This window comes from Staurois parvus, unplaced genomic scaffold (assembly GCF_062004578.1).
Source record: "Staurois parvus isolate SC_StPar_1 unplaced genomic scaffold, SC_StPar_1.0 ptg000686l, whole genome shotgun sequence".
NCBI classification, from domain to species: Eukaryota; Metazoa; Chordata; class Amphibia; order Anura; family Ranidae; genus Staurois; species Staurois parvus.
This window is the reverse complement of record NW_028318482.1, coordinates 3,585,246-3,610,776: the sequence shown is the minus strand read 5'-3', so window position 1 is coordinate 3,610,776 and position 25,531 is coordinate 3,585,246. Positions and strand designations below refer to the sequence as shown.

The 25,531-nt window shown below is 40.4% G+C and overlaps 1 protein-coding gene across 1 annotated transcript in view; it reads right to left on the bottom strand.

Moving 5' to 3' along the window:
• Positions 1-20,404: 20,404 nt before the first annotated feature.
• The window catches only part of CDC42EP5 (CDC42 effector protein 5), a 45,548-nt gene continuing 40,421 nt past the window's right edge, over positions 20,405-25,531 (bottom strand). Inside the window, exon 3 of the mRNA XM_089652569.1 lies at positions 20,405-24,277. Coding sequence (XP_089508695.1) covers positions 23,377-24,264 — 888 coding nt within the window. The 5' untranslated portion in view covers positions 24,265-24,277 and the 3' untranslated portion in view covers positions 20,405-23,376. The remainder of the gene's footprint in view (positions 24,278-25,531) is intronic.

Genomic DNA, 25,531 nt, shown 5'->3' with positions numbered 1-25,531 from the left:
GCAACTGGGAACAACAGCAACTCAGCCATGAAGTGGTAGGCCATGTAATATGATAGAGTAGGGTCAGCACACGCTGAAGCGCACAGTGCGCAAAAGTCGCCAACTGTCTGCAGAGTCAATAGCTAAACACCTCCAAACTTCTTGTGTCCTTCAGATTAGCACAACAACAGTGCGTAGAGAGCTTCATGGAATGGGTTTCCATGGCTGAGCAGCTGCATCCAAGCCTTACATCACCAAGTGCAATGCAAAGTGTCGGATGCAGTGGTGTAAAGCATGCCGCCACTAGACTCTAAAGCAGTGGAGATGTGTTCTCTGGAGTGATGAATCATGCTCCTCTGTCTGGCAATCTGATGGACATGTCTGGGTTTGGCGGTTACAAGGAGAACGATACTTGCCTGACTGCATTATGCCAAGTTTAAAGTTTGGTGGGGGGGGGGAGAATAAGGTGTGGGGTTGTTTTTCAGGGGTTGGGCTTAACCCCCTAGTTGCAGTGAAGGGAACTCTGAAGGCGTCAGCATACCAAGACATTTTGGACAATTTCATGCTCCCAGGTTTGTGGGAACAGTTTGGGGATGGCCCTTCTTGTTCCAACATGACTGTGCACCAGTGCACAAAGCAAGGTCCACCCCAAGGTTTGGGGTGGAGGAACTTGACTGGCCTGCACCTGACAGAACACCTTTGGGATGAATTAGAGCAGAGACTACGAGCCAGACCTTTTCGTCCAACATAAGTGCCTGACCTCACAAATGTGCTTCTGGAAGAATGGTCAAACATTCCCATAGACACACTCCTAAACCTTGTGGACAGCCTTCCCAGAAGAGTTGAAGCTGTTATAGCTGCAAAGGGTGAGCCAACTCAATATTGAACTCTACGGACTAAGACTAGGATACCATTAAAGTTCATGTGTAAAGGCAGGCGTCACAATACTTACGACAATATAGTGTACTGTATATTATCACGGTGTAGCCTAAAAAGGTATTGTTTCGTTTTCAAGGTTTAGATATACATGTAAAAAAATGAGCTAGATATAGGTAATCTTAAAAACGTGTATTAATCTTTAATCCTTGTTTCTATGTATATTTTGTATAATATTTGAACATGAGAGAAGCCATAGTTATGCATTACATACTGTATGTAGACTCTGCTTTTCAGTGCTAGACAATAATGAGCGATTAGAACGCTTGTCAGTTTGTTTTATTATTGTATTTGTCTAGAAAATTTCAAGGTTTAACAAGCCACAGAAGTACCTGAATAGTAGAATATAGTTTAGATAACACCACCCAGTAAACGCCCACAGTCAATCAAGTAAAGGATTATTCATTATTCATACAATAATTGGTGTACCTCTCGTGTTTCATGTCATTTTTAATGTCATTAAAAAAAAGCTACTGAAAGTATATTTGTATGTGTATGGTAGAATGTGATAAGTCAAGTTCCTTAAACTGAGGATTTTATTATGTTCCATAAAACATGTACAAAAATAAAGGAAAGTGTAAACCTGTAATTGAAAATAATGATAATAAAAGGCATTGGTGAAGAAAAAAAAATAAAAAATTATATATATATATTTATTTTTAAAAAAGCTAAGAAAAGGGTAAAAGGGTAAGCATGGTAACTACCATCTAATCAAGTGTTAGATTTTCATTGCTGTCGTCCGGCCCATGTATATAACCGGCCAGATGGGAGCAGTGCAGGGGTGGGTGACCGTTTATAAACGACCTGCCTGCCCCCTGCTTGTGCGCGCTCCCTGGGAGAGACACAGTGGAATAATGATCGTTGTACGGGACCTCTGTGTGAGGTCCTGATCATGTGATCACTGATTGGCCAATCAGTGATCACATGAAGAGTGGTAAGCAAGATGTCACTTCTGACATCATTGCGTACTACTTGTGAAATCTGTGAATGATCACAGAGGTCACATGGTACAAGGCTATTCACAACAGCCTTGTACCATGTGACAAGCTGTGACCAATCACAGCTCACACAGTATTTCTCAATGGCTGCAAGAATGCAGCCAGAGAGAAGGAGAAATGATTGCTTTACAGCCTTTATGGTATAAAAGCAATCAGTGTAAAAAAATAAAAATAAAAATTCTTCATCACCCCCCACAAGTAGTACAGTGTCACTATGGTGACACTGTACTGCTAGGGTGACAGTATGTAAAAAAAAAAACATAATATAAAAAAATTAAATAAAAATGTAAAAACAAATTTTGAAAAATTTATAATTTTTGGTTATAAACTAATTTAGGTTATTTTTTTGTACTAAAAAGATAACTGAATAAATTTTGGGCAATATTTATGAAGAAAGATTAGGATGAGATTTACTTTACTAATTAAATTTCTATCTATTCCTGTTGTGCCTGTATGATAGGAAGCAAAAGGAAATCTCTGGAATGGTACACAGAGGAGGAAAAAAGTCAAAGAGACTAACTATTTTCTTCTCTATCCAAAACAGAAAAAAAATGTCTTTAGTTATACTTTAAAGTGATACTAGATTGTAAGCTCCAAGAAGCAGGGCCCTCCTAACCCTCTTGTATTGAACTGTATTGTTGATGTATTGTCTCCAACTATAATGTAAAGCGCTGAGCAAACTGTTGGCGCTATATAAATCCTGTATAATAATAATATAATAATAATACTAAAGGTTCAGATAAAAAAAAACAAAACATGTTATACATAGCTGCTGACACTCCTGGCTCCTCCTGCCTGCTGATTGGGGAAATCGTGCATGCTCTGTATGATTGAGGCTTGGCCCTGCCCCCCACTTCCTCCTCCAGTGGCTCCCCCTGCTGTGTCTGAGCCAATGAGGAGGAAGAGACCTGGAAGAGCCGATGCTCCCATGCACATCACTGGATCGAGATTGGGCTCAGGTAAGTATTGAGGGGGCTGCTAAAATGTTCATACCAGCTAGCAACATTTCAGATTTCTGAGAAGATGTACCTGAACATTTCTTCTCTGCCATTAAGTGCAGCTGTGAGGTTTTTGATTTCAGTGATCTTGGAGAACCACTGCATGAGAAATGGGGGTGCAGTGTCATAACTACCAGGGTCGCAAAGGTTGCACTTGCAACCGGGCCCTGGAGTTTATTTATTACAGGTACTTATATAGCGCCGTCAATTGACACAGAGCTTTTACACATATATATTATACATTCACATCAGTGAACAAAAACAAACAAGGGCGCACTCCCATCCTGCATTAATGTGGTACACCACGTATTTATTGAAAAATTATAGATATATACTCACAAACCAGAAGGGATAAAAACAGAACAGGTGATCCGTAAGGACAGTCCAATGGATTCAAACACCCTATAAGGGATAGGCTAACGCGTTTCGGGAGACGAACCCCCTTCCTCAGAGCTAAAATGTAGACCTGCTAGTCCAACTTATGTAGGCCAATAAGTGGTGAAAAGAAATGGACACACCCCCCCCATCCCACACACACAACTGACCACCCAATCAAGGAACAGCCAATCAAAACAAACAACTGAAAAAAAAAAAAAAAGGTTTAAAATAAATGAAAAAAAAAATAAAATTATAAAAAATATAAAAATAAATATATCAATAATAAATGAATGGTATAAATAAAAATGATGGTATCATAATGATACCATCATTTTTATTTATACCATTCATTATTGATATATTTTTTTTATATTTTTTATAATTTTTTTAAATTTATTTTTCATTTTTCATTTATTTTCAACCTTTTTTTGTTGGCTGTTCCTTGATTGGGTGGTCAGTTGTGTGTGTCGGAAGGAGGGGTGTGTCCATTTCTTTTCACCACTTATTGGTCTACATAAGTTGGACTAGCAGGTCTACATTTTAGCTCTGAGGAAGGGGGTTCGTCTCCCGAAACGCGTTAGCCTATCCCTTATAGGGTGTTTGAATCCATTGGACTGTCCTTACGGACCACCTGTTCTGTTTTTATCCCTTTTGGTTTGTGAGTATATATCTATAATTTTTCAGTAAATACGTGGTGTACCTTTAGTCTGCATGAAGATTTGAGAGCTGGTTTCGTTTTGTTCTTTTACATTCTCATCAGTCCCTAACCCTCAATGGGTGTACAATCTAAAGTCCCTAGCTTACATTCACATACTAGGGCCAATTTAGACAGGATCAGTTAACCTGATTAACCTACCAGCATGTCTTTGGAGCGTGGGAGGAAACCAGAGTATCTGGAGGAAACCCACGCAGGCACAGGGAGAACATGCAAGCACCAGGCAGGTGGTGCCGTGGTTGGGATTCGAAACAACGACCCTAGTACTGCCAGGCGAAGTGCTAACCATTTAGCCACTGTGCTGCCCACAGTGAAATTCTGTCAGAAGGGGAGGGAGCACATTGCAGAACATGCTTTCACTAAATGGATCAGCAATGTTTTCTTGTATCATTTCCTGGGTAGGTGAGAGGAGTTTAAAAGGTATTTGGCTGGGTCTGTTCCCAGGTCAAAATCTGTCAGCTGTTTGATGATAGTTCTAACCATTGATCAGAAGTGTTGGATTTTATCACATGTCCAAAAGGTATGGAGGAGCATGCTGTCTGCCTTCCGCAATCTCCAACAGCTACCATCTGTCTGGGGGTATATTCTGCGTATAACTGACAGAATTCTGTACCATCTTACCGGGATCTTATATCCTAGTTCCTGATAACTGTTCGCAATTGGGGAATATTTTACTAAATATAAGATATCCTCCCTCTGAGTGGAGGAGAACAAAGTCTTCAAGTCTCTTTCTCATTTTAGCAAAATGGAGGGACAAAGTCTTCCTCTGGTAGAACAATTTACTTTCTTTTAAAAACATTATTTGAAGCGTCACGTAGTGGCACTTCATTCATGTCTCTGGATAACTGCGGCCAATGCTGAGCTGTCATTGAACCGAGCTGGATGGCTGCAGTTAGCTGCTCACAGGTGGCTGAATTAGCTGCAAGAATCAGGAGATTCCTGTTGCTGCCTAATGTGTCTGCTGACAAGTATCCTGCTCATCCCAAGTATCTATGCTAAAATTGGTAACTAATGCTTAATCACTACCTGTCCTCGGAGTAGTAACCCCTGTTATCCCTAAATTACAAGCAGTTTTTGTTAGTGTGTCTGATGGAAATAGTATAATCCTTCCAGGAGCAGGCTAATAAATGTTGTCTTCTGCTTAAACCCTGCTTATTTGTAAGAGTAGTTAACCCATATTATGTAGGCAGATGCATACTAACACAAACCCCCTGAATACCCGCAGATGTCAGCGGCACCTGACTTGCCGCTATTGCTCTGTGACAAGCACGGTCCTTGAATGTGCATATTCTCTCTAAAGCAGGCCAAACATGAGTCAAATTCCGAACGATTTTTTGATCGAAAACATTGTCCGTTCTGTAATCCGATGGTGCCACCAATGATTTCAAAAATTGGGTGTTTTTTGCGAATTTTCCAGCATGCCCGATAAACGAAATGGGGAGCAACCACGAAAATCGGCTGGTGCCATTGCCCCACTAACAGAGCGAAAATCAGCCGATTATTCTTAGGTCCGATTTTCTAACGAAAAATTGTTCAAAAATCGACCCATGTATGGCAAGCCTAAGGGTTCATTCACATGTGCAGCACACATAGCCGCTCCTCTTGAAAGTGATCTTCAGTAGATTGCTTCTGAGAGGCATTTGACAGGCAGTGAGGAGGCAATATGTTGCCACCTTATTTTCTGTTTAATCCCTCAAAATGCCCCACCGCTGCACTGCAACTGTGTATACTACACGCAGTTGCTGAGCAATTACAGTGTGGCTCCATTCACTTGTATGGGTCATGTAAGGTGGTGGTGCCACCAGACGAAAATATCTAGCGGTTTAATTTCTGCATGCCTTCGGTCAGTCACACAGTTATTAGTGTCTCAACCACCTGATTTTACCACCCTCTGGCCACTTGTGTGAATGAGGCCTTGCTCTAATCTATCTCTAATGTATGCTGTGCTCATGCAAATAGATGCACAGGCTCACATCTGCCAATGTTGTCAGCAAGAGAGCACAATAAACAGAGGACCTGTATTATTACACACAGTATTGAAAGTTATGAATGGAAAACAAAAAATATATCAATCTACACTAGTACAATCACAGTGTGTGATGAATGAGGAACATCAACAATCTATCCATCTGCAACAGTAAAATTTGGACTGTACAGTATATTGACAATAAAGATTTCACTACCTAGAACCCAGACAGTATGGCACATGTAATGCATAGATACAATAACTAGAACAAAAACATTCTAATAGGTTTCAAACAAATATATAAGCAAATGCATGTTCAGGCAACATTAATTCCATTGGCAATACTATAATTGGACAGTATGTATAGATATACACACGGAAAATGAAATGCACAGATCTACATCCAACTTCTACTGTGTGTGTGTGTGTATATATATATATATATATATATATATATATATATATATTCTGTATATATGATGGTTTCCCCTGGCCCTGGTTCTTATGGAACCCCCGGATCCCTAGGAAGCACTGGAATGTCCGCCACTTCAGCAAAAGGGGAAGGACAGGAGTGCATGGTCACGGCTCTCATTTGGATATGAATACTGTTGGGATTGGTTAGGTGCACTGGATCAAGATTTTTTTTTTTTCGGCTAGTGGCTGGGCATCATAAATGATGAAGAGGTTACAGTGACATTTTTTAGGGAATTAATTTTTTTAATAAAGGAGTTTGGGTGTCTTAATTTTTAGGTTACAATTCTCTTTTTTGTGAATGAGTAGCGATACAGTTCTCTGTACCCCATTACTTATTCATTAAGGGGGCTTCCAGATTTGTATAAGTCCCCCCACCTGCAGACCCTCACAACAACCAGCCCAGGGTTGTGGAGAGATGCCTTTATCTTCTTCAACATTGGAACATTTACCATGGGCGTGTCCCCCCCTCAGTGTACCCCACCCCATGTTGAGGGCATGTGGCTTGCTATAGTTCAGGAGGATGGGGGGGTGCATGCATTGGTACATGTTCTGCCCACCCCTCATGCTATTTTTGACAGCTCCTTGCCTATTAGCCTAGAAAATGGGCATTTTTAATAACTTCAATGCTGGACATTTTTACCCCTTTCCTGCCCAGACCACTTTTCATATTTCAGCACTGTTATACTTGAAGTGACAATTACCCAGTCAGGCAACACTGTACTCAAATTAAATTTCTATCATTTTCTGAGACAGCTAGAGCTTTCTTTTGGTGTTATTTAATCACCACTGGTTTTTAAAAATTATTTGCTAAATAAATGAAAAAATACCAAAAATGTTTGCAAATAAATAATATTTCTTATAAATGTAGGCCAAAATGTATTCTGCGTCATTTCTTTGGTGAAAATAACCCAAATCAGTGTATATTATTTAGTCGGTGTGAAGATTATGGAGTCTACAAACCATGGTATATGTATTTGAAAATTAATCAATTCTGATGTACTGATGTATCTCATGTATCTTGAAATGAAAGAAATGTATCTCATTTCTTGAGGCCCTAAAATGCCACTACAGTACCCCCCAAATGACCCCATTTTGGAAAGTAGACACCCCAAGGCATTTAGTAAGAGGCATGGCGAGATTTTTGAAGTTGTCACAATTTTTTGGAAAATGACGAAATTAAATACATTTTGTTCTTTTTTTTTTTTTTTTTTTTACATACTGCCATGAGAGCAGTGCAGCATCACAATATGACTGGTGTGGTGGTTAGCAGGGACTCTGACTGGAGACAGAATGTAAAAAAAAAATATATTGTGATTGGTCACGGCGATTACTTGGTACGAAGACCGCGCACAGTGGCCCGGTACAACGATCTGTGTTCTGGACAAAGCGGTTAGTGAGAATGATAAGATGTCATATAATGTCCTCCCAGAATAACAGTACTCTTGCCAGCAGTTTTTTTTACAATAGGCTGGGCAGGAAGTGGTTACTTTGACAGATTTAGCTCCCATTGATTTCAGTGAGGTTCACGTTCGGCGTCTAACCTTCTTTGAAGTTCACTGAGCCCTGCTTGATCTGAACTCTGGACAGTTCAGCTCATCCCTAATGCTTACCTGTTAGTCCAGCTAGTAATCCATGGTTAGTCTAATTTATAATCCCGTCGTCAGTCTAAAATGGTATCCACAGCTTTGCTGCTTCCTCCAGACTGGGAATGTTTATGAAATACTATGGACCAACAGAAAGCCTGGCAGTTTTTATGTGACACCATCATAAAACCTTTGTTCTAAGATAATGTAGACTCGTACTCAAAAACTTGTCTTGTTATGTTATATACACACATCCAAGAAGAGGGCAGCTCATCCCTCAGTGATGAAATTATTGCGACTAATCTGATTAGACAGCCTAACCGCCATCTTCTGTGTGCATTACCATTGACACAATTCAAGGGAGGACCCTCTTCATCAGAGCTGGTTTGCATGCATGCTGACAAATGCTAAATAGCCAACCTCCTGCTGCCTTCTATCATTCATTTATAAATCATCTGCAATTTATAATTTACATAGTTTGGTTCCATTGTGTGTGTGTGTCTGTGTGTGTATGTATATAGAAGTCTGAAGACTTACAGGAAATGTTTGACCTCTTTCATTGCCAACAAAGGATAAATAAGAAAGTATTGAGATGAACGTTTGATATTGACCAAATACTTATTTTCCACCATAATTTGCAAATAAATTCTTTTCAAATCAGCCAATGTGATTGTCTGTATTTTTTTTCTCATTTTGTCTCTCATAGTTGAGGTCTACCTATGATGCCAATTACAGGCCTCTCTCATCTTTTTAAGTGGGAGAACTTGCACAATTGGTGGCTGACTAAATACTTTTTTGCCCCACTGTATATATATATATATATATATATATATATATAAATATATATACATACATACACATATATACATATATATACACATACATGCACACACACACACATATATATATATATATATATATATATATTACACACATATACATATAAACTATGTTGCCAAAAGTATTGAGACTCCCTTCCAAATCATTGGATTCAATGGAATCATTGTTCCAAACAACTCCATGGACCATTCTCTGTAAACCCTAGAGATGGTTTTGCATGAAAATCCCAGTAGATCAGCAGATTTTGAAATACTCAGACAAGCCTGCTTGGCACCAACAACCATGCCACATTCAAAAGTCACTTAAATCCCCTTTCTTCCCCATTCTGATGCTCAGCTTGAACTTCAGCAAGTTGTCTTCACCACACCTAGATGCCAAAATGCACTGAGTTGCTGCCATGTGAATAGCTATTTGTGTTACCAAGCAATTGAACAGGTATACCTAATAAAGTTGCTGGTGAGTGTATAATCCAGGTCTGAGTCTGATGGACTGCAGCTGATGCAGATGATACATTGTTTATGTTCTGCATTCATCACACACACACTGCGGCTAGTGCAGTTAGAATGATAGATTGTTTATGTTTCCCATTCCGCAGTGTGTGGGGTAATATGGGTCCTCTGTTTATTGTTCCCTCTTGCTGATATAGTTGAAAGATATGAAGCTGTGCATCTATATGCATAACCACTTGAAGACCAAACATTTTCTGGCACGTTTTGCTTACAAGTTTAAATCAGTATTGTTTGCTAGAAAATTACTTATAACCCCCAAACATTATTTAGCAAAGACCCTAGAGCATGAATTGGTGATCATTGCAATTTTTTATGTCACATGGTATTTGCGCAGTGTTTTTTCAAACACAATTCTGCAAATACGTGCAGCGAACATCATTTACATGTGCGATTCATGTAAGCCTTCACTTCTGCGCACGAGCATGGATGGGATGGGGGCGCTTTACTTTTTTTTTTTCTTAATTTACTTTTTATTTTTAAATTTTACCTTTATTTTTTTCACTTTTATTCCTATTATAAGGAATGTAAACATCCCTAATAGAAATAAGCATGGCAGGTCATCTGAAAGAAGAGATATGGGGTCAAAAAGACCCCAAAACTTTCCATTACTTTTAAAAGCAAAAGATTAAAAATAACTTTTTTTTAGTCTCTCGTCACCTCTGTGAGCAGCTGGCTGCACCATCATGTCGTTTCTTGGGCGTACCTGTTTTAATTTAGCAATCCAGTGGCTAATGGCCCGCTTTCAATAGAAACCTAGCCGCCAGATAAAAAAAAAAAAAATATACTGATCTCTTCAGCCATAGCTCCAGTAAACCCCTTGGTAACCCCAACATATTCAGGTCAGCAAGTGGATAAGGACATCAGAGTTAGATCTTGCATGTGCATGTATGAGCATTGCTGACAGGTCAGCTTCAGCTTTCATTTTTGGCTGTTAGGCTGGCGTGTTAGTGCCAGCATGCACCCGCCAACATAGTATGAGTTATCTAATAAACAGTGATGTCTCCGCTCCACATATCATACCTTTTAGCATTTGTAGTCTTCCCTAGCATGATACATTTTTTGTTTGCAGGACAGATAGGGCTTTAGTTTGGTAGCAAATTTGGATACACATATTTTTATTTCCTTGGCCCTAAGAAGGATGTGCTTGAACTTGAGAGAGTCCAGAGAAAGGCAGCAAAGCTAATAAAGGGGACCGGGGGACCTCAGTTATGAAGAACTACAAAAATTAAACTATTCTTCCTGGAGAACAGATGCTTAAGAGGGGATATGATCAGAAGATACAAATCTCTAAATGGTGACTCTAGCAACTATTCAACTTAAAGAAGTAAAGCCAAAGCTCTTTTTGCTATACTTCACCTGTGGGTCACAGAGGTGCAGTTCGTTCTGCACTCCTGTGACCCAGATTCAGCCAACAGTTGGCTCTGGAGGGATCCTGACTTTAATGTCTGGATCCACCCAGATGACTGAGTACCAGTTTGTTCAGCCTCTCAGCATGCCATTAAGAGCCTGAGCCAACTGCTCCCACCTCCTTCACAGCCTGGTACTCCAGTGAGTGCAGGGGGGGCAGAGCAGAGAGCTAGTGTCTGACAGTCACTCATCTAAGACTGAGAACCCACCAGCGGCCTTTGATTGCTCATCTGCTGGTCTTAGGCAGCTTGCATTTGATCTGTTTCTGCAGTGCTTTTTTTTGCACATGCATTTGACACATTTTGCTTTTTTTTCAAACTTTTTACTGGGCAGATTAAAATGCATCAAAAACGCATTACACTTTTCTGCAGCGTCTCCATTGACGTCTATAGGACCAAAAGCGCAACGTTTTGCACTTAAAAAAGTCCCTGTCCCTTTCTGAAAAATGCACAAGGTAAAATAGAGCTGTAAACCCGTCCTATAGGAAATCATGTTAATTGGACTGCTGTGCATTTCTGCAAAACGCAGTGGAAACCGCATAGATGTGACTTAGAGGCAGGGGACAGATGTAGCACTGGACCAATTCTGTATCCACCTCGGTGAATATGATTATTTTTCAATTCCACTCTTCTCCTTTAAGGTCTCTAAAGAAGACACACAGCCACACTATGTGGTTGGATTAGAGGAGGGCAGTTCTTTAGCTGCAGAGAGCTGCTTGTGATCACAAAATGTTCATCCTTTTGTGTGTCCTAAGCTTAATGAGGAAAAAAAAAGTAATAGAACTCTTACTTTTGTAACAACCAGGTGTCACCCTTTCTTTCTGGGATGGAAACAGGAAAGATATGTTGAGATTTTGGAGCTGTTCCACAGGAGTGACCGGTTTTATTTACACCTCACATCATTTAAAAGGTGAATGTCAGACATTGACCTCCACCATAAATAATGACTTGTCCAGCCATAGGCTTAGAATGGACAGAGATTAGAGGCAGAGGCAGCATTTTAGCCTTATCCTTTAAGCCAGGAATTCCTGACCCTGGAGGAATCTGGTCATGGCATACAGCTTAACCATTCTGCTCCCTATCGATCACAGGCCCTGTCTCCTGAAACATAAAGCCATACAAAGTACTATTTGTATTAGTTTTGACTCGTGAAATTCCACACTGAGTAAATTAGATACACAGAATATACAGGTTCAATGCGTGAAACATCAAATAAATACCAAAACAGGGAGGGGAAAATTCAGTGTCATTTGTCAAGCTGTCATAGAGTAACATCATTATCAGTGACAACATATAACCTTGAATCCCAACTCTGGGCAGTTACATAACAGTTACACCTACCCCTCTCCAAATGGTTAAGGGACCCATCACTCATTCCTGCTATTGCCTCCTGGCAGTACTAGGGTCGTTGGCACGAATCCCAACCATGGCACCACCTGCCTGGAGTTTGCATGTTCTCCCTGTGCCTATGTGAGTTTCCTCTGGGTACTCCTGTTTCCTCCCACACTCCAAAGACATGCTGGTAGGTTAACTGGATCCTGTCTAAATTGGCCCTACTATGTGTATGTATGAATGTGAGTTAGGGACCTTAGATTGTACACCCCTTGAGGGTTAGGGACTGATGTGAATGTACAATATATATGTAAAGCTCTGCGTAAATTGACGGCGCTATACAAGTATCTGAAATAAATAAAGATTGTAAGCTCCAAGGAGCAGGGCCCTCCTAACCCTCTTGTATTGAACTGTTTTGTTTCTATATTGTCTCCTGTTATATTGTAAAGCGCTGAGCACACTGTTGGCGCTATATAAATCCTGTATTATAATAATAATAAAGCGCTGCATAAATTGACAGCGCTATATAAGTACCTGTATTGAATAAATAAAATGATCTAACATGCAGTAATAATTATCTTAAAGGATCATTTCATTAATCGGCATGTTATACATACAGAAGTTTCAGTGGTCCAGCTTAGACCAATGTAACTATGTACAGTATATGACATACCTGGTTGATGCCCCTGGAGCTGGAAATCACCGAAGTAGACACCACTACTTTAGTGCTCTCCACTTTCTGCCAGGTCCCATGCCAAGTGGTTGATCTGCATTGTGAACACAGGAGGTTGGCCACTCGACATGAGCACCATTTAGAGAATGCGTTGCACGGTGGCTAAATGGTTAGCTCTTCCGCCTGGCAGTACTAGTGTTGTTAGTTTTAATCCCACCACCCGCCTGGAGTTTGCATGTTGTGCCTGTGTGAATTTCCTCCGGGTAATTAGGATCCTGTCTAAATTGGCCCTAGTATTTATGAATGTAAGTTAGGGACCTTAGATTGTAAACCCCTTGAGGGTTAGGGACTGATGTGAATGTACAATATATACAGTTGTGTTCAGAATAATAGCAGTGTGTTGAAAAAAGTGAATAAAGCTCAAAATCCTTCTAATAGCTTTTATTTTCATACACACAAATGCATTGGGAACACTACACATTCTATTCCATATCAAAACATGCAGAAAAATATATCAAATTTGTGTTGTTCCTCTAAAAATACATTGAAGAAAAGTGAATATTAGACTGTTCAAAAAAATAACTGTTTGTATTCTTCTTTACAAACTCAAACATTCACTATATAAACTGAAAAATGTTTGAAGATTTTGCTTTCCTTTGAATCACTTAATATTTAGTTGTATAAGCACTGTTTCTGAGAACTGCTGTACATCTGTGTTGCATGGAGTCAAGCAACTTCTGGCTCCTGTGAACAGGTATTCCAGCCCAGGATGATTGGACTACGATCCACAGTTCTTCTCTATTTCTTGGTTTTGCCTCAGAAACTGCGTTTTTGATGTCACCCCACAAGTTTTCTATTGGATTAAGATCTGGGGATTGGGCTGGCCACTCCATAACGTCAATCTTGTTGGTCTGGAACCAAGATGTTGCACATTTACTGGTGTGTTTGGGGTCGTTGTCTGGTCGGAACACCCATTTCAAGGGCATTTCCTCTTCAGCATAAGGCAGCATGACCTCTTCAAGTATTCTGATGTATTCAAACTGATCCATGATCCCTGGTATGCGATAAATAGGCCCAACACCGTAGTATGAGAAACATCCCCATATCATGATGCTTGCACAACCATGCTTCACTGTCTTCACAGTGTACTGTGGCTTGAATTCAGTGTTTGGGGGTCGTCTGACAAACTGTCTCCGGCCATTAGACCCAAAAAGAACAATCTTACTTTCATCAGTCCACAAAATGTGGCGCCATTTCTCTTTAGGCCAGTCAATGTGCTCTTTGGCAAATTGTAACCTCTTCAGCACGTCTTTTTTTCAACAGTGGGACTTTGCGGGGGCTTCTTGCAGACAGCTTGGCTTCACATAGGCGTCTTCTAATTGTAACAGTACTCACAGGTAACTTTAGACCTTCTTTGATCTTCCTGGAGCTGATTGTTGGCTGAGTCCTTGCCATTTTGGCTATTCTATCCATTCGAATGGTTAATTTTTCACTTTCTTCCACGTCTTTCAGGTTTTGGTTGCCATTTTAAAGCATTTGCGACCATTTAAGCTGACCAGCCTATCATTTTCTGCACTTCTTTATAGGTTTTCCTCCCTCCAATCATCTTTTTAATCAAGGTACGCTGTTCTTCTGAACAATGTCTGGAACGACCCATTTTCCTCAGAATTTCAGAGAGAAATGCACTGTAACCAGTATGTACAACATTTGCTGCCTTCCTTCCTTAAATAAGGGCAATAATTGGCACCTGTTTTTCAAAGAATGAATGACCTCACTAATAGAACTCCACACTGCTATTATTTTGAACATGCCCCTTTCAATTAGTGATTCAATTACACAGAATCAGCAGCATGCATGTCATGACTGTTGGATTTCTATTACTCTACTACACCTGCTAGTAAATTATTTGCCATGTAGAAATATCATTTCTACCAAAAACAGTGATTGATCAGGTTAGTGATGTCTGACTGCTATTATTTTGAACACAACTGTATGTGCAGCGCTATACAAGTACCTGTAACAACAATAAGTCAGAAGGGAGCTGAGAACTGAGCAGTTTTTGGAGTTCTAATGAAGAAAGGCAGAGTAAGGATTTTTGCAAAATGATTTTCATTTAAAACTGCTTCTACAGTGTATAAGTGGCCCTTTAGTGCCATTTGTTCTTGTGACGGGAGTCACTTTGGGTGGGGGGCCCATAAAACCCAGTTGACTTTGGAGAGGTGGGGAGACCCGTCTCAGCTCCCCATATCCCTATTATGTGTAAATCACCCTGTGCCTGTTAGGGGTACAGGGTGATTGTTTAATGCCATGTGATTGCATCCCATTGTTCGTCTGGCTTGGGAGCAAACTATTATGGGATGTATGTGTAATAGCTGTGTGTGGTGTGTTTGGGGGGGGCGGGGGCTGGGTGTCTCCAGCAGCCCTCCCTCTTGATGGGACTGTCTGCTGGTGAAGTTTGAATACGTGTGTCTCTTGTTGCCAAGTGTAGATTGCCCCACCCTGTGTCATTATGCAGGGAGGGGGGGGATTTGTCCCCTGAGTGTATATAAAAAGCCAGTTCAAGTTTCAAATAAAGAGTTCCATGTTCAGACAGATTGGTGTCATCTAGTCTTGTTTGGTCGGCTGTGGTGTCTGTGGTCAGTGTTCGGATGGGGAAGTGGTATTAGAACAGAAGTACCTAAGTGCAGACTTAGTCGGTTCCGTTACAGTCCTCAGTCCCTGCTCACATTAAAAGAGATCACATTGACTCCGATAGCCACTGCTCTCAGAACCTGCATTGTACAGTATTTATATGCGATTGTGCCAGTAAACAATAACTTAATGCGGTTTATGTGAATCTGATGAGGATTTGCATCTACTGTCAGTCGCCCATTTCCTTTTGGTCCATGTAAGGAGACAAGGTCTGATATTACTAAAGTACATGTGACTATACGATTACTATATCAATGGACCAACGCACTGTGGGACAACTCCTGGAAGTACCACAGAATTTAAACAGCCAAAAGAAAGTTTACCGAGTATCTGCTCTTGAGATTTGTAGATCACCATTCTTCTCACTAGCCACCTGTTCTGAACTTGTGACCCTACAGTGGACCAGTTGATCTCCCGTCTTCCCCGCTGAGATATTGTGTCTGGACAAGGGACCTGTCCCCCCCACCAGAACACACCGGTCAACACTGGCAGCCATTGGCTGCCAGCACGGATTGGATGCTGATCAACTGCTTGTTTTCCAGCATGCGCATTTAGTCTGTTTCTGTCAGATAGGGAGGTGTACGCACAAGCCGAATGTTGGGCGGTGTCTATTGAACAGGACAATAGTCGGTCCATGTGTACGGGGCTTTAGGGTTGCAGCCCAATGAAAAAAAATATATAATTTTACTTAAGTTAGTGTGTCGGTTATTCTGGGTACTAACTGGAGTGTCACCACTGGTGGAAGATATGAGGACCTTGTTAATCCAAGCCATTTCATGAGGGTGAGCTACAAACTAAAATAGCAAAGTAATATTTGTCCCAAGTACTGTTCTCCAGTAAAGGGTTACTACCTATACCAGGGGTGGGCAACTGTGGCCCTCCAACTGTTGAACTACAAGTCCCATGAGGCATTGCAAAACTGACAGTTACAAGCATGACTCCCAAAGGCAGAGGCATGATGGGACTTGTAGTTCACCAACAGTTGGAGGGCCACAGTTGCCCACCCCTGTCCTATACCATGCAGGGTTTCTTCTGGAAAACTCTCAGCAAAACTCAAATACTCCACTGTGGCACCTGCAGACCAATATTACTCTTTGACAATAGTCAGTCCTCATTCAAACACACGTGCAGGGCAGTGTGTTAATAATTAAGGACAATATGGAGTACAAACTATGCCAGCTCTGAAAAAGCCCTGAAAATGGACAGCACAGTGGCTAAATGGTTAGCACTTCCACCTGGCAGTACTAGGGTCATTTTTTTCTAATCCCAACCCCATGGCACCACCTGCCTGGAGCTTGCATGTTCTCCCTGTGTGTGCATGAGTTTCCTCCAGGTACTCCGGTTTCCTCCCACGCTCCAAAGACATGCTGGTAGGTTAATTGGCGCCTTTCTAAATAGGCCCTAGTATGTGTATGTATGAGTGGGAGTTAGGGACTTTAGATTTTATGCCCCTTGAGGGTTAGGGACTGATGTGAATATATATATATATATATATATACACATACATACATATATACACACACACACACACACACACACACACATATATATATATATATATATATATACATGCATACATACATACATACATACATACACACACACACACACACATACATATATATACACATACATACACACACACACACACACACACACACACACACACGCTCTGCGTAAATTGACAGCGTTATACAAGTACCTGTAATAAATAAAATGATGGCATTTCCAATGAATGAATATTTAGTATATATAAAATACACGCATAAACACTAGAGGGTGTGTTACGCAGACATCTGAAGTTGACCTTTAAAGCAGTATTAAACTCAAAAGTAATATAGTGCATCTTACCTATCCTTTGATGTGGTGACTGCATTAGTTTTATTTTTTTAGGATTTTTTCTTTATTTTACCTAGTTATCCAGCCAGTAACACTTCTTGTCTTATGCTAGGCTCACATCTGAGTGGGCACCTGAATGCACATTATCGCACGCAATCCCACAGTAATATGCACTGCTGTTTAGCAGATGCTTGGACAAGCCATTAATTCCTTCACACACTGGAAACTACACATCACTATGCGATTTTCCTGCAGCTGCATTTTTGTAAAAAGCGCAGAGACCTTTTTCCTGGGTTTTCTGTAGGTATTATCAGCCCAAATGCTTGGGCTGCTGTGGTTGCACAAACATGGTCACCAGATAACAGGCATAATGCGAACATACTCATCCACATTCTGGATGAGTAAAGCAGACACCTTTTGTATAGTAGCACTGTCAGTCTGGAGAGAGGGTAGTTTCATGGTGGCCATGCACTATATGAAAAAAATCATATGAAATCCTATCGATTGTAACATTCGGTCGATTTCCTAATAATTAGTGGGTGCAAAATGATAATCATTTTCAATTTTTCAGAGCCAAAAAAGTGATTTGAAAAGTTTTATCATTTTTTATTGAATTAACAAAATTAACAGGTTAGTGCACTGGTCTCCAAACTGCAGGCCACGGTCCAGATGTGGCCCTTTTCTGGCCTTTAGATGGCCCTTAGGGCACAGTTTCTCCCACTAACACCAATGATGGGGCACCATTCCACCTACTGACACCATCAATAGGGCACTGTGCTTCTGATTGATACCAACAATGGGGCATTATTCCACCGATTAAAACGAATGATGGGGCACTGATGCTTGGGCATTTTCTACTCCCACATTTCAGCCCTCCTGAAGCCTGAAGGACAGTCAACTGGTCCTTTGCTTAAAAATATTGGAGACCTCTGGGTTAGTGGCTTTCACACGAATAATTTTTTTCTTTATTTTTCATGTGCAAAAAACAGCTATCCTAAAAGTAAAATACTTTGTTAGAATGTACATACAATGCAGAATCAACAATCTGTCTACACAACTTAAAAAAAATATATAAATATAAATGATACATTCATCTAGCAGAGTACATAGTACATGCTCAAGCACAGGTTGCCAGCTAATTAATTTTAGTTATGGAAAAAAAAACTAAAATTAAAGTAAAAAGACAAAGAAAATGGCTTTTAGCAAAAAACTTAATTGCAGGTCTTAATTTTTTTTTCTGTTCCTCCACATAAAAGTGGGCATACATGGAAAAAATGTTGAGAGGCTAAATATATTTCATTACTTACTCTTAATTTGAACAAACCGAACTCTAAAACAATTACCGTATTTTTCGCTCCATAAGACGCACTTTGTTCCCCCCAAAAAAGGGGGGAAAATGTCAGTGCATCTTATGGAGCGAATGTAAAGCGGCCGGTCCGGTATTTCTGCCGCCACCATGTCAGAATACTGGGCCGGCCGTTCAGCTCTTCTCTCCTGCAAGACCTTACCAGTTCCTCACTCCAGCGCTGCAGTCTTCCCGCGCCGGCATCTGTGACAGCCGGGTGCCCACTGCGCATGCGCAAGAAGCGCCGCGCTTTGTGAATGGTCCGGTGTCTTCTGGGACACATGACAGGTCCCAGAAGGCTCTGGGTCATTCACAAAGTGCATCGCTTCTCGCGCATGCACAGTGGGCACCCGGCTGTCACAGAAGCCGCCGCGGGAAGAAGAAAGGACAACTCCGCGGAAGTGGGAGTGGGTACCTGGCAAATTCAGGTACCTGCTCCCCCTCCCTCCCCAAAGGTCTGCAGTCTCTGGTCATCCCCTGTACTGTGTCCGCAGTCTCTGGTCATCCCCTGTACTGTGTCCGCAGTCTCTGGTCATCCCCTGTACTGTGTCCACAGTCTCTGGTCATCCCCTGTACTGTGTCCGCAGTCTCTGGTCATCCCCTGTACTGTGTCCGCAGTCTCTGGTCATCCCCTGTACTGTGTCCGCAGTCTCTGGTCATCCCCTGTACTGTGTCCGCAGTCTCTGGTCATCCCCTGTACTGTGTCCGCAGTCTCTGGTCATCCCCTGTACTGTGTCCGCAGTCTCTGGTCATCCCCTGTACTGTGTCCGCAGTCTCTGGTCATCCCCTGTACTGTGTCCGCAGTCTCTGGTCATCCCCTGTACTGTGTCCGCAGTCCATTGGTTCAGAATATTTTTTTTCTTGTTTTTCTCCTCTAAAACCTAGGTGCATCTTATGGTAAGGTGCGTCTTATGGAGTGAAAAATACGGTAATTTATGCCCAATTAATGATTTATCTTTCAAAATTTGATCACTATACGATGGTAGTATCATGAGCTCTACCAAACAATATTTAGTTTTTCTAATGCATTTTGAATGATTTTTCGCATAGTGTACAACCTGCATTAGACTAGCAGATTTAGATGGACTTGACTAGCAAATTGAAACTGAACTCCAGCTAACACTTTATGAGCAGTTGCAGCAAATGGTTATTTTCCTTTTGGGAAAAATGTTTTACAAAAATGAATAAAAAGCTGACTGTTGTAAGCACCCCCCGTCAGTGGGAAATGGTTTGTTTCAGCCCTTCAACTGCCAATTTGTCTGGACAGCTTGGTTGGTTAAAATTAATCTGAAAAAAAAAAAACCCAGACTTGCTGGCTGGATCAATAGGTGAAAATAAAGGGGGGGGGGGGGGAATTAATGCAGGCACCATATCTAAGAATTGGTATGCTGCAAATTGATACGTTTTGGTTTTTGGGTTTAATACCACTTTAAAATGACCCTGTCAAGTGAAGATTATAGGGTCTACCATTGATGGTCTTTTAAAATGCTAGTTGTCTGTGTTTGAAATAAGCATACCTTGAATGAATGTCATAATTCCTTATCTCTACTTTGGGTCAGCAGCTCAGACAGTATTGAAGCCAAAAACTAACATGATAGCCAGAAAACTAACATTCTCAATAGGAGCATTTATTATGGAAGCCTCCTCAATCTTTCAGTTCCTTTAAAAGAACAGGTCTAGATTAAATAACTAAAATGTTAGATAGCTACTGCAACATCATTGTAGAAACCACTGCAAACTAATTTAGTGCAGTAGAAATATTTTATTAAAAAAGGAATATACCATAAGAAATACATATTTGTGAAGCATTTTTTTTTCTTATACAGAGGCTCTGAAGGAGAATATTCATAGAAATGAATTACAAACATTAATCCAAAATTAGCAGCTGATCGTACTGACCAATGTAACTGCTCACTTAGAAATATCATTAAGGCAGAATTCAGAAAGAACATGAACTTGGCTAATAAAAAGGATAAAAAATTATGACTGGGAAAGAGTGCACATTGTAAGAAAACACCTGTAGTGTGCAAAGTAATATTGACTATAGCATGAAATGGAATCTCCTCTATATACTGCCAGCTGAACTACTTAAGATTGCTACAGGCTGCCAGTCCATCATTCTCTTTGTGTTCTCCTATTCAACGTTTTGTCAAACGCACAGAAGAGAAAGCTATATTGTAATGCAAAGCAAATAGTTTTGCCGTTCTGCTACAACAAAATAGTCAATGCAAACATCTCTTATAGAAAACCATCTACAACAGATTGCCCATTCATCCTGCTGGGATGAGCTGCCACAAATAAAACCACGTTCCATTTTGTAAAATGCTTCTTAGCAGTAAATTCCTTCAAAGTGAACCTTTGCTATGCCCTATACAAAAAAATTGGTACACTATTTTCCTTCCCTGCACATGCTCACCTTCTAATTGTCACCTCATCTGGCAGCCTGGGGCAAAGACTTTTGGGTATGTGGATCGTGCAACTACTTCCGAGTGTCTGGGTGGCCAATATCTGTTTGTTTCCACTAGTTCAAGTTGAAGCTTGCACAGGGCCAAAAGCAAAACAAAAGCAGTGGGGAAGATAAGTACAACATGCAAGCAGGCCTGGCATTCAAGAGACCCTGTTACTTTGCCCAGCATAGTCAAATCACAGATTCACTATAAGGAACCTATGATTTTTTTTTTGTCTGTTCTGGCCAACTGTCATATCTATATGCATAAGCAGACACCTCCTTCCAACAGTTCTCAGAATATCAGAGAATTTACTAGTTTGGCTTACTGTTTAGGATGGCCATAGGTGGCAAGATGTTTCATTAAGGATGCTGGGTGACGAAACATCTGCCCAAACCTCTACACCTCTTGCACATACCAAAAATATGTCACATTTTTAAGCCAAGAAAGCTTGGTTCTCCACAAAAAAAATGGAACGTCCAGTTATCGATAAAGTGATCAACAATTTTGGAAAAAAGTTTAATGTGTAATAACATTTGTTTCCAAAAAAATCAGAGGTACTCCTATAAAAAAAAAAAAAAAAAAGAAAAAAAAAAACCCTTCTGCTCAACTCAATGGAATTCATGTCCAAATCTGTTGTGTGCTCATCTTGGGATATATATGGTTATCCTTAGATTGTAGATATACAAATCTGTTATGAATAAAGATGGGGGATGCAATTGTGGCCACCTCATTACAGGACACACTACAATTTTTAACCTTGAACTGAACTCTAATGCAGGTGTAGTAAAAAGATCACTTCTGCGTCTTGGGATAAAAGGGTAAATTGTATTGAAAATTGCAGAGCTCTCCCAACAGGTTGGAAATTCTCTGTAACAAAGTAGCGCCAATGATGCTTGTACAAGCATTTTACCACTTGCACAATGAAGTGCAGGTTAGGCAGGCCTTGGATGATGCGATTACCTTTCCAAATAGCACAGGATGTATCAAGACAAAATCACTTGATTCCCCTATCAACATAGTCAGTGTTGATTGAGGAAGCCCCCCACGGACCTACTGTGTTCTCCCAGGGGCAGGTTGGGTTGCATGGGGAGCAGTCCCTGCTGGGAAAACACAGTGATTATTGCTAGCAGCTATAGCCACTGACAATCACATTCTAAAAATCTGATATGTTGGTTGTACCCAAGCCAATCGATCGACTTGAGTACAATCAGCCTGCCAATAGATAGATTGGATCTCAGCCGGTTCAGTAGGTTCAGATTCAAACCATCTATGGCCGGCTTAAATTACTGAAAGCAATGTTTGAATTGACCTATTTGCATGAAATAATCAAATTAGTGTTTTGGACTTTTTTGTTGAAACTAGGTAACGAGCTTGATAAAGTATGAATCCAGACAGTTGATTCCAGGGACAAGAAATAAAAACTTTCTTCATATTACACTACTCTGGTTACCAAGTGTCTCCTAAAAATTGTGTTCCAAGCATCAAAAACACAAGGTGGCAAAAACCAGTAATCCAACAAGTGAATAAATTCAATTTAAAAAAAGTGGTGAATCAAACCTATTGCCTTCAAAACAAAAAAAAAAAAATCTTGTGTCAACTGTTGTGATGTGAAAGTCCAAGCTCTTGCTTTGCTCTACTGGTACCATCATTTACAATGTGTAGGTATCAAAATAGCCATAGCTGTAAAATATAATTTCTCCGGATTTGTGCAAGTCCTTTTTGTAAAAAAGAAAAAGTTGCCCTTCACTGGATCCCAAAAACAAAGGCGATGCGTTGGTATTTTGAGAGTAAAAATCTAATTCTCCAACAATCTTTTAAGACATATGAACCAATAACTGGAGAGATTTTTTCAACAAAAACATTTACAAGGAAAATATCTCTGTATTCATGAAACATCAAGATAAATTACATTTTATATAATATAACAAGAAATTCGAAAACATTTCAATTCCTTCTGCCAGTGGGAACGGAGATCTATTTTTTTCTGCTAACATCTATGAATATCTGTCTGTCTTACTGCTGTGAAAAGTTAGAGGTCTTAAATTCTCAGAAGAGGAACAGGTAAAATGAAAATTGCCTCTGTACAAAGTATATTATTCTTTTAGAATAGTCCGATTTAAAAAAAAAAAAAAAAGTAATTTTTTCTGTATAAAGTCCAATGTATAACATTTATACCAAATGAAGCTGTTGGTCTGTGCCCCACCATGTTTATCAAAGAAACATGTGAGTAAGTCCATAAAGTTTATGTATTATAGTTTATACTCCTATACGCCAATCTCATCATCCAGATCATCTTCAAATGTATATCCTTGGCCAACTTCCTCCTCCTCCTCCTCCTCATCATCATCAAGCACTTCACAGTGACTAGTGTGAAAACTGTTATTTTGTGCTGGACTGTCAGCAACCCCTTCATATATAGAACGTTTTTCTTCTTCACTATCCCCTTCATAGGCCGATCGGTTTCCTTCCAGGTTTTCAGAGATGTCACTTGCATTATAATCCAAGCTAGGGTTTGTAATAGGGAGTGTGGTAGAGAGACTGTAATGGCTTCCTGGGGATTCTGTGATGGAAGACAGCTGTGCAAGCTTACTGCTGTCTGCAGAAAATTTGTAATCACATTGGTCATCAGGACTGTTCCAGTCAGCGGTGGGAGCATCTCTGTCCATAACACCCAAAACATCATCCAAAATGGATGGGCCAAGATCAAGATGGAAGGACAACATAGATTCGGCATGTTTTAGCCCACAATCCAGTGGAAGCCAATCTACTTGATCTGAGTGACCTCCAGAATTACTGCTATTCCATAGGCTGTCTTCTTTAGATGGTGCATGATTAACAGGGCTAGAAGAAATGCTTCCTGCACCAGAGCCTATTCCCGAGGACTGAGAAAGCTGACTTAGCGAGTCAGCCGTTTTATTATCATCGTGATCTCCAGCCAGTTTCAGGAGACCATTTTTCTTAGCGGCTGGTACTTCCACTGGTGGAGCAGAGGCAGGGCCATGGTTACTGAGGAAAGATGTATCTCCAAACACATCCCCACCTCTACCAACATGCATAGTGTGTCGAAAATCCCCTAAAGGGGCACTGATCATCTCTCGATCTATGCGTGTTCGCTTCTTTGAGTGAGAGCTGGACTGCTTGAGGATAGGCATCTTGTAGTCAAAACTGCAAAAGAAAAAAAAAAAAAAACATAAATAATTTGAAACGGGACTAATTCTAGCAAGTTAAAGCCTTTTTTTTTTAAAAAGTACAGGTTTAGTTGGAAAAAAAAAAAAAGGAGTTGCATCACAGACCATTTCTATACTATATATGTGTGCAAACTACAAAGTTCATCGCAATCAAACATAATTTCTTAACAATCCAACTACCAAAGAGAACATATAATTAAACATTCACAGGAAGGTTACATTCCAGTGGACATTTCATATTTCCAAGCATTCCTGTCCCTTTAAAACTACACAGGTGGCCTTCATATCCAGCCAGCATGAACTTTAAAGCAGACACTTGGAAATAGCCCATTTATCACTGCCATTGCCACAGCTGTAACGTCCTAAAGAGAATCTCACCAGCAGTTTTACACAATATCTGATGTGACACGCATACTTAAATATGTTCAGAGTGCATGGCATCCAGCTGGAATGCAGGAGGTCCCAGAGGTGATGGCAAAAACAGGCCTTGAAACCGGAGGAACAAAGAGTGTCCGAAAGACGCTCACTACAACTCGTTTACATGACACGATTAAAAATGTATCAAACTTTATTTTAAGCAGTAGTAAAAGACAAGTCACTGAATTCCACGCATCCATACTGAACCAGCTCGTTCCAGCGGCAGTGCAACTTGCCTAACAATTGAATGAAGTAACTTCTGATTTTACTATTAAGTTTCGCATTCTGTATATCCTAATGGCTCTTGGCCCTGCCTTACTGAATAACACCTGCTGGCTTCTTGTACTGCTTGGATTTATCCAGTTCCAACTATTTACATAGCAGTTACAGTTTCACCTTGCCATATTCTTAGAAAGGGTGTCATGTTCTAACTGATGCATTTTCCATTGGCATAAATGGACACCACAATTATTTAGATTGTGCAAGACAGTTATAATCAAGGCAGACAATAGTAACAGATCCACGAAAATCTCATGAATTATCAGATAATCTGACTGAACCTTTAAAAGTGACCATAGTCATCTAAAATAACCTGATGCATGTTCCCTAAAAAGATCAGGAACTGTTATATTCACATCTGCAGCAGCCCATACCCCTATGTTAGATCCATTCCAGTGCTGTATGCACCATCAGACTCTTCAGGATTCAACACTTCTAGGATCGTCAGATTTCTATGTCCCCGGATGCTGCCACAGTTCTATTCTTTTACTCCTACCTCGCTACTATATCCCCTATTGATGAGGGGTCAAGAGTT